This window comes from Microchirus variegatus (genome assembly GCF_963457635.1).
Source record: "Microchirus variegatus genome assembly, chromosome: 9".
Classification (NCBI taxonomy): Eukaryota; Metazoa; Chordata; class Actinopteri; order Pleuronectiformes; family Soleidae; genus Microchirus; species Microchirus variegatus.
This window is the reverse complement of record NC_139810.1, coordinates 4,976,381-4,987,062: the sequence shown is the minus strand read 5'-3', so window position 1 is coordinate 4,987,062 and position 10,682 is coordinate 4,976,381. Positions and strand designations below refer to the sequence as shown.

General features: G+C 35.4%; 1 protein-coding gene across 1 annotated transcript; it reads left to right on the top strand.

Annotated features, from left to right (window-relative positions):
• Positions 1-1,023: 1,023 nt before the first annotated feature.
• On the top strand, positions 1,024-5,390 carry icmt (isoprenylcysteine carboxyl methyltransferase; the record flags this gene model as incomplete). Its single annotated transcript, XM_083895294.1, has 5 exons — positions 1,024-1,242; positions 2,169-2,257; positions 3,102-3,271; positions 4,103-4,320; positions 5,211-5,390. The coding sequence occupies 5 exons, from the start codon at positions 1,024-1,026 to the stop codon at positions 5,388-5,390; spliced, it is 876 nt and encodes a 291-aa protein (XP_083751420.1).
• Between the last annotated feature and the right edge of the window lie 5,292 nt (positions 5,391-10,682).

Below are 10,682 nucleotides of genomic sequence, written 5' to 3'. Positions count from 1 at the left end.
TTAATAATATTTGGACTATGTACTTCCATTTTCTGAGTATCCACGGATGTTTTTTCTGTGCTACAGTAAATCAACGAAAAATGGTTAAAGATGTAGTGATGTAGTGTGGAAATATGGAAGAACCATTCTCACATAAGATAATAATAATCAATGACTCAATCAAATTAATTAGTTGGCAAATTCCCTAAAATTACTTAATTTCTAAAATTAAAATAGTAAGTCAATTTATAAGATAATAATAATTTTTTTAAACAGTAAGTCATCATATTGAGTTTTTAAAGTTATTATTTGAGATTGATTATTATTATTATTGAGATATTAAGGCCTTCTTGAGAGGAAAAAGAATAATATTTAGAGATGGAAAGTCATGATTTTGAGATAATACGTGACTATTTTTGACGTGGTGAAATCATCATACTCATGTCATTCTCAGGATTATCTGAGATATCGCTGAATTATTGGGAAATGACTAAATTGATTCAATCAAGTGCTTTTAAATCCAAATTAAGAATATATATATATTCCATCACATGTACTGGTTTTTAGTAATCCATTTGGACTTTTTGATATCATACCTTTTTTTTATTGTAAGTTTATTTGTTTATTGTTTTGACGTGACGCTGCCTATCTTGGCCAGGTCTCCCTTGGAAAAGCGATTTCTAAGGGATTCAACTTCGTTTTACTGTCATTCCTGTCGACACTGAGAAGGAACGAAATGAAGTGTTGCTCCCGGTAACGGCCAAAAAGTATAATTAAATAGAAATAAAATGGTGCACATAATAAATAAATAATTTAATCTAAAAATGCATAATGTAAATAAAGTATATATAGAGATAAAATAAGAATAATAAAATAATTAATAAAATCTAAGAAAAAATTAATAAAACGTAATCTCATCTGGTTAAATAAATTAAAAAAGTGAACGTGAAAACGAACCAGGTCAAAGTATCAGGAAGAGAACGACACATCTCGGGGTTGCCGGTTGGCTCTCGCGATACTTCCCGAAGGCACAGGATTTCCAACATGGCAGGCACTAAGTTGCTGCTAGAAGGAAGAGTGAGTGTTAAATGCTTTCTTTTAGGGCTCAGTGTGGTTTTAATCCCGCTGATAAGAACCAGCTTTGGACACCTGGACTGGGTCTTTGATTATCTGACGGAAACGCCGGGGAAAATAGCGATTTGCATGCACATAGCAGTTGCCAACGGCCTCCTGCTAATCACATACAGAGCACCTCTGTACAAGGTAAGCACTGACGTCAGCTTCTCTCACTCTTTTTAAATGTTTTTTATTGAGTCAGGAAAAGCTTGTGTTTTTAATGTTGTTGACCACTTTGTTTACAGCTAAAGCTGCTTACGGTGATAAAAAAAATGGGGTTTAAAACACACACATGTAGCACTGCTAATGTTGGCTAGCTGTCACATACTACAGGAGACAGCTAGCGTACACAGTTTACACGGTGAGTTAATCTCATTACAGCGGGAGATTATGTTCTCTAAATAGAAAGTAGAACCGATTATGAGGCACTGTTTACCTCTGTTGTTCATACACTCACCCGCCAGTTTATTAGGGACACCCATTTTAAATGAAACGAGAGCACATCGCATCAGTGTTGCTCCTCCAGACACTGGCTTCCTATTCGTTTTAAGGTTAATTTTAAAATGTTTATTGTGTTGTTGTTGTTTACAGCTCTTAATGGTTTGGCACCATGTTACCTCTATAAACTCCTTCTCCACACCCAATCCTCCCAAACTCTCAAAGAACGAGTTACTTTTAGATGTGCCAAAAACCCAAGTACATTACTGTACAAAAGTACAACATTCACGTATCTGTACTGTAGTAGTATGTAGTATCTGTAGCAACATTTACTCTTCTGCAGTTCCTAAATAAATTATATAATTTTACTCCACTACATTTCCTTGAACTATTGTTGTTACTCGTCACGAGCGAATAAAATCAGAAGAACAGTTGTTATTGGTCTGTTTTCCGCTATAGTTTTGCATTGCAGTTTCATTCACACATCTTTCATACCCACTCACAAGCTGCCACATGTGCTTAAGACTGAAGGACACACACACAGACAGACGAGCAGAGGCAGGAATTGAACCCCACCCTTCAACTGAGCGACCAAATTTGCTGCTGTTGACCTTTGACCTGTCTGATTCTTCCAGATTGCTGTCAGAGCCTGTTTTCTGGGATTCACCTTTGGCTGTGGCCTAATTATCAGCTTCTCTGAAACCACGTGGACATATTTTGGCTGGTATGTACATATGTGACCAACTTTTCAAAATATAGGAACATTTGGTCTCACCTATACAATAATTTTTTTCTGTGTTTTCCATTTAAAGTAACACTTTTATTCATCAAGAGAGTTTCAAAAGTAATAGAAAATATAGTCGAGACATTGACAAGATTAGAAATAAAGTTTCAAAACAGTTTTCAGCTGTGCTAACATCATTGCACAAGGGTTTTCTAATCTTCCAATAGCCTTCTAACGGCATTAGCAAACACAATGTAGCATTAGAACACTGGAAATGGGCCATTAAAAGATTCCATTAAAAATCAGACGTTTGTAGCTAGAATAGTCGTTTACCACATTAACAATGTATAGAGTATATTTATGATTCTATGATTTGATGTATTAATTGGAAAAAAAAGTGATTTTCCTTCAAAAATAAGGACATTTCTAAGTGACCCCAAACTTTTGAACGTTTCTTTCTTACATAAAAACCATTTTCAGATGAGTTCACACAATGCTGATGAAGTCTCATTATAGTAGTGTTTTGTTTTCATGTCTGTGGAGACACAGTCATGCATTTTATGTCACAGCTGACGGAGGGAAAGGAGTAAAGATAACATCGACACTAATGAAGTGAGGCGGCAGCAACATTTACATGAAGGAATTATCTCCGCTTCTATGAAACATGAGTGACTTAGCTTTAAGTTTTTCTGACTTCTTAAATGTGAATATTTTCTGGTTTCTTTCCTCCGTATAACAAAGAAATCATTAAACTGAATAATTTTTTTTAAATACAGGTTTGTTGTCTTAAGTTATTTAATGAAAGTGACTGATCTTCATGGTGAACCATGTTTATTCTCTGCAGGTACATGTGCTCCCTGTCCTTCTTCCATTACTCGGAGTACCTGGTCACCGCCGTCATCAACCCTCGCAGTCTGTCGCTGGACTCCTTCCTTCTCAACCACAGTGTGGAGTACACACTGGCTGCTGTGTCCTCGTGGTTGGAGTTCACTGTGGAGAAGCTCACAGTTCCAGGTTGGTCTGTCGTTAGCTTCTTTATCGCTAGCTTAGCTCATTAGCTTCATTGAAACCTGAGCTGAATGTGAGAAATTATCACAAAAGATGTTCTGACATGACATTTTCCAGAACATCTCTTTGCTCAGGAAATGATAAGTTTGGTTGCCAGGCTGGAATGTGTGATCATTTTAGGGCATAGAAATGATCAGAAATTATTAAATAAATGTACACTGTCGTTCAAAAGTTTGGGATCACTTAGAAATGTCTTTATTTTTGAAGGAAAAACACTTTTTTTCAATGAAACATTAAATGAATCATAAACACACTATACATTATTAATGTGGTAAACGACTATTCTAGCTGCAAACAGTTTTTAATCGAATATGTACATAGGTGTATAGAGGCCCATTTCCAGTGTTCTAATGGTACATTGTGTTTCCTAATGGTGTTAGAAGGCAATTGAATGATTAGAAAACCCTTTTGCAATTATTAAAAATCATTACTTCTAATCTTGTCAATGTCTTGACTTTATTTTCTATTCATTGTGCAACTCATTTGATGAATAAAAGTGTGACTTTTAATAGAAAACACAAAAAGCTGTATAGGTGACCCCAACTTTTGAACAGTAGTGTATCTAAGATGAAAAAACAGACAAAAATAAATCAGACAAACTCCTAATAGTACAACTGTACTCCTAAGAGTACAGTTGAACTGTACTGAAAACCTGTGAACACTAAATGTGCTTATATTGATATAAACATGATAGTGCTTTACCACACAATATTAACTCCTCTTTATTCTGACGTATGACTAAGAGTTGACTTCTCTCTCTGTGTGTGTGTGTGTCAGAGCTGAAGCAGCTGCACTGGCTCAGCTTCCTGGGTTTGTTCATGGTGCTGTGCGGCGAGGCCCTGCGCAAGGCGGCCATGTTGACCGCCGGCTCCAACTTCAACCACATCGTGCAGAACGAGAAGGCCCGGAGCCATGTGCTGGTCACTGACGGGGTCTACGCGTACTTCAGGCATCCCTCCTACGTGGGCTGGTTCTACTGGAGCATAGGGACACAGGTGAGGTCCAGCAACTCAGCCACTTTCTGTCAAACACCTTAAATTTATTCATGTATTCAACACAACCTCACCAGGACTGTCCAAAATTTGATCAAAAAGTCATAGTATAGTATGTAGTCCAAAACTTGACAATTTCTTTGGATAATTTTTTTTGTCCCCCCCCCCCAGCTTGAAAAAAGAATTTGTCCAAAATTTGACCAAAAAGTCATAATATAGTATGTCGTCCAAAATTTTAACCTTTTTTTGTCCAAAATTTGACAAAAAAGTCATACTTTAGTATGTTGTCCAAAATTTGACAAAAAAAAATCTCCAAATTTGTACCAAAAAGTCATAGTACAGCATGTCGCCGAAAATGTGATAATTTCTTTGGACATTTTTTTTGTCCAAAATTTGACAATTTTTTTTTCTCCAAAACTTGAAGAAGGAATCTTCCAAAATTTGACCAAAAAGTCATAGTATAGTGTCCAACATGCAACAAATTTGACAAATTTGAAAAAATATGTCCAAATTTTTACCAAAAAGTCAGTACAGTATGTCGTCCAAAATTTTTGGACTCTCAACTGTACTGAATTTTTTAATGTGGCAATTTCCTTGGACAATTTTTATTTGAAAAAAAGAATTTGTCAAAAATGTGACCAAAAAGTCATAGTATAGTATGTCGTTCAAAATTTGACACATTTTTAGTCCAAAATTTGACCCTTTTTTTGTCCAAAATTTGACAAAAATCATAGTATGTCGTCCAAAATGCAAAAATATCTTTGGCCAATGTTTTTTTGACATACTGTAGTATGTCGTCCAATTGTCCAATTTTGGACATGTACAGGTGACCCCAGTCTTTTGAACGCTAGTGTAAATGTTTGTCTGATAAAAGCTGTGTGACTCTGGTGCAGATCCTGCTGTGTAACCCCGTGTGTACGCTGGGCTACACGATAGCCAGTTGGCGGTTCTTCCGGGAGCGGATCGAGGAGGAGGAGGTCTCCCTCATCAACTTCTTTGCCGAGGACTATGTGGAGTACAAGAAGAAGGTTTCCACCGGGCTTCCCTTCATCTCAGGCATCCGCGTCAACTAGCGCACCGGAGAGCTGCGATGCCCGTTGTAACAGACTTCCTGAAGTACAGCAGGTCAGACCTGGTGGTTGTGCGGCGTCTGCCGTGCACCGCTGCCCTCCAGAGGGGAAACCCTGCAGCTGGCTGAGAGCCTGTAGCTCACAGATAAAGACTGTGACCGTTGGGTGCGAGGCGGGGCAGCTGGGCTGCTGTTTGTTTTTTCTACCAACCTCCAGAATCCCGTTAAAGACCAGAGAACCTCCGCTGTACTCGATGTATTCCAGTTACACTCACTGTATCCGCTAAATTTGTGTTTCTATGTTTGCATGCTTTACACATGCACAGTGTCCTCATTGTTGTGCCCAAGGTTGATTTTGTCCACTGGGCTTTTTGGAGACATTTAAAAAGGAAACTGAAGTATTGATCCAGAGTTATTTTCTTTGGGCTCATCGATGTCTTTTCAACAACTATTTCCACTTGGGTCAAAGTGCACTATCCCTAAACTTTTTTTATTATTATTATTTCAACTCAACAAAAGTAGATGGTTAAAGCTGCTATAGCTGCTTAAATCGTCACCTCTTAAACATCTTAAACACGCGTTTGATGGTGAGAGTGGTTTCTTTAGTCTTTAAATCAACCGTAGTACCTTCTACTGTATACCAAAGTTTTAACTAGGTATGTTTGCTCAACATGGCGTCTGTCTGTCTGTCTGTCTGTCTGTATACTGCAGTTCATGGGTTTGTAGAAAGTGCCATTTCCACATCGACCGTTCATCATCCAGGCTTTGTCGTTATCTCAATGTACTCGTACACGACAGACACATCACAACACGACAGTCACATGCTGTCTGATCATTGAAGTCATATTGAACTCCACTTTTCAGTAAAATCAGTAACATTATTTTCCAACACTGAGAGCAGGACGTGAAAGGAAAGGAACACAAGGAAAAGTGCTAAACAAAAGTTCTAAACTGTTATTTTATTTCCATTATTCACTCTAAATTGATATCTTAATGTGACGACGAAGCTCATTCAATCCTTTCAAAAATTGGAAAAGTGAATTTTCATATGGCAGCGTATATCACAGAAAACGTTATATCACAATGTCAGTTGTTGTTTTTGTAATCCAGGCTCGCTTTGTTGTTTAACAACTGTTAAACTGTTGTTTAACAACTGTTAAACTGTTGTTTAACAACTGTTAAACTGTTGTTTAACAACTGTTAAACTGTTGTTTAACAACTGTTAAACAACAGTTACATGTTGCTCTCTCATTACAGCACCGAAATTGGAGAAAGTTAAAATGCTGCAGGCTTGGTTCTGTTTCGTTTTGGATAATATAATGACGTTACCTGTATTGACTGGTTCTCGTTTAACACTTTCACCTTGGCGTTGTCTCATAAAAGATGAATTTCTGAAACCAAGCAAACTCTTACTGAGGGGAGAATCGGCTTCTAGTCCATCTAAAAGGTGATAAACACGTCGAGGTTTGTTTATATAGATGCAGATTATCGATCATCATCGGTGGCTCCCATCACTTCACTTGTGTCTGCTCACTGCTACGTATCGCAACACTCAGGACTAACATCAGACGCCAGACAACACGAGAAATATTCAACCTGTTCATCATGATGCAAGTCTGAAATTTGACCAGTGGCACAATCTGCTGACAGCTGTGTTTGTGTAAAGCAGTCAGAGTGAGTGAATGAATGAGTGAATGGATGAATGACACTTGTAGCAAACATGAACCTTCTCTGTGTGGGGTTAGAGGATGTTTAAATGACTGATGCAGCATGTCACCGGAGTTCACTGATGAAATCTGTTGCACTTTCATCATGTGTGTGTGTGTGTGTACTATTTATTTATCATAGTCCTGCATAAAAGGGTTTGTTACTCTGAGAAAATATGTACAGTTTTCTGTCAAACATCACTTGTGTGAATTAAAAACAAGGCAGTTATTACTAAGGCTCCGTCTTCATTGTTGTTATTTTGTTGGAAAAAAAAATGTGTCCGAAATTAAACAAAAACGTCATACTACACTATGTCGTCCAAAAATTGAAAAAAAAATGTAAAAAAAATTTTGGTCCAAAATTTGACAAAATGTATATAGTATGACGTTTAAGTCACATTTTGGGCTTAAAAAGTATTTTCCAAAAAATTGTGAGATTTTGGACGAAATAGTGTAGTATGACATTGAGGTCGACGACATAGGATTGTATGACGTTTTGGTCACATTTTGGGCTTAAAAAAAAAATCTATTTTATTTTCTGAATTTGGACGACATAGTAAAGTATGTCGTTTTTGTCAAATTTTGGACCCAAATATTTTTGTCAAAAAAATGGTCAGATTTTGGACGAAATAGTGTAGTATGAAATTGAGGTCGAGGACATAGTATAGTATGTCGTTTTTGTCAAATTTTGGAGGACATTTTTTTGTCCAAAAAATGGTCAGATTTTGGAGGAAATAGTGTAGTATGACATTGAGGTCGACGACATAGTATAGTATGACGTTTTGGTCACATTTTGGGCTAAAAAGAATTCAAAAAAAATTCTGATTTTTGGACGACATAGTATAGTATGTCGTTTTTGTCAAATTTTGGAGGAAATTTCTTTGTCCAAAAAATGGTCAGATTTTGGACGAAATAGTGTAGTGTGACATTGAGGTCGACGACATAGTATAGTATGACGTTTTGGTCACATTTTGGGCTAAACAAAAATTCAAATAAATTTCCAGTTTTGGACGACAGTATAGTATGACATTTTTGTCAAATTTTGGACCAACATTTTTTTTTCAAAAATATTGTCAGATTTTGAACAAAGTAATGTAGTATGACATTGCGGTCGACGACATAGTAAAGTATGACGTTTTGGTCACATTTTGGGCAAAAAAAGAAAAATTCAAATAAATTTCTGATTTCGGACGACATAGTATAGTATGACATTTTTGTCAAATTTTGGACCAAAATTTTTTTTTTCAAAAAAATAGGTCAGATTTTGGACAAAGTAATGTAGTATGACATTGAGGTCGACGACATAGTATAGTATGACGTTTTGGTCACATTTTGGGCTAAAAAAAAAAATTCAAAAAAATTCTGATTTTGGACAACATAGTATATAGTATGTCGTTTTTTGTCAAATTTTGGACCCAAATATTTTTGTCAAAAAAATGGTCAGATTTCGGACGAAATAGTGTAGTATGACATTGAGGTCGACGACATAGTATAGTATGACGTTTTGGTCACATTTTGGGCAAAAAAAAAAAATTCAAATAAATTTCTGATTTTGGACGACATAGTATAGTATGACATTTTTGTCAAAATTTTGGACCAACATTTTTTTTTCAATTTTTTTTTCAGATTTTGGACAAAGTAATGTAGTATGACATTGAGGTCGACGACATAGTATAGTATGACGTTTTGGTCACATTTTGGGCAAAAATAAATTTCAAATAAATTTCCAGTTTTGGACGACATAGTATAGTATGTCGTTTTTGTCAAATTTTGGAGGAAATTTTTTTTGTCCAAAAAATTGTCAGATTTTGGACGAAATAGTGAAGTATGACATTGAGGTCGACGACATAGTATAGTATGACGTTTTGGTCACATTTTGGGCTAAACAAAAATTCAATTTTATTTTCTGATTTTGGACGACATAGTATAGTATGTCGTTTTTGTCAAATTTTGGAGAAAAATATTTTTGTCAAAAAAATGGTCAGATTTTGGACGAAATAGTGTAGTATGACATTGAGGTCGACGACCTAGTATAGTATGACGTTTTGGTCACATTTTGGGCAAAAAAAAAAAGTTCAAATAAATTTCTAGTTTTGGACGACATAGTATAGTATGTCGTTTTTGTCAAATTTTGGACCCAAATATTTTTGTCAAAAAAATGGTCAGATTTTGGACGAAATAGTGTAGTATGACATTGAGGTCGACGACATAGTATAGTATGACGTTTTGGTCACATTTTGGGCAAAAAAAAAAAGATTCAAATAAATTTCTGATTTTGGACGACATAGTATAGTATGACATTTTTGTCAAATTTTGGACCAACATTTTTTTTTCAATAAAAATTGTCCGATTTTGGACAAAGTAATGTAGTATGACATTGAGGTCGACGACATAGTATAGTATGACGTTTTGGTCACATTTTGGGCTAAAAAAAGAAATTCAAAAAAATTTCTGATTTTGGACGACATAGTGTAGTATGTAGTTTTTGTCAAATTTTGGAGGAAATTTCTTTGTCCAAAAAATGGTCAGATTTTGGACGAAATAGTGTAGTATGAAATTGAGGTCGACGACATAGTATAGTATGACGTTTTGGTCACATTTTGGGCTTAAAAAAAAAATCAATTTTATTTTCTGATTTTGGACGACATAGTATAGTATGTCGTTTTTGTCAAATTTTGGACCCAAATATTTTTGTCAAAAAAATGGTCAGACTTTGGACGAAATAGTGTAGTATGACATTGAGGTCGACGACATAGTATAGTATGACATTTTTGTCACATTTTGGGCAAAAAAAAAAAATTAAAATAAATTTCTGATTTTGGACGACATAGTATAGTATGACATTTTTGTCAAATTTTGGACCAACATTCTTTTTTTTTTTTTAAATTGTCAGATTTTGGACAAAGTAATGTAGTATGACATTGAGGTCGACGACATAGTATAATATGACGTTTTGGTCACATTTTGGGCTAAACAAAGAAATTCAAAAAAAATTCTGATTTTGGACGACATAGTATAGTATGTCGTTTTTGTCAAATTTTGGAGGAAATTTCTTTGTCCAAAAAATGGTCAGATTTTGGACGAAATAGTGTAGTATGACATTGAGGTCGACGACATAGGATAGTATGACGTTTTGGTCACATTTTGGGCCAAAAAAAAATAATTCTATTTTATTTTCTGATTTTGGACGACATAGTATAGTATGTCGTTTTTTGTCAAATTTTGGAGGATTTTTTTTTGTCCAAAAAATGGTCAGATTTTGGACCAAATAGTGTAGTATGAAATTGAGGTCGACGACATAGTATAGTATGACGTTTTGGTCACATTTTGGGCTTAAAAAAAAAATCAATTTTATTTTCTGATTTTGGACGACATAGTATAGTATGTCGTTTTTGTCAAATTTTGGACCCAAATATTTTTGTCAAAAAAATGGTCAGACTTTGGACGAAATAGTGTAGTATGACATTGAGGTCGACGACATAGTATAGTATGACATTTTGGTCACATTTTGGGCAAAAAAAAATTAAAATAAATTTCTGATTTTGGACGACATAGTATAGTATGACATTTTTGTCAAATTTTGGACCAAC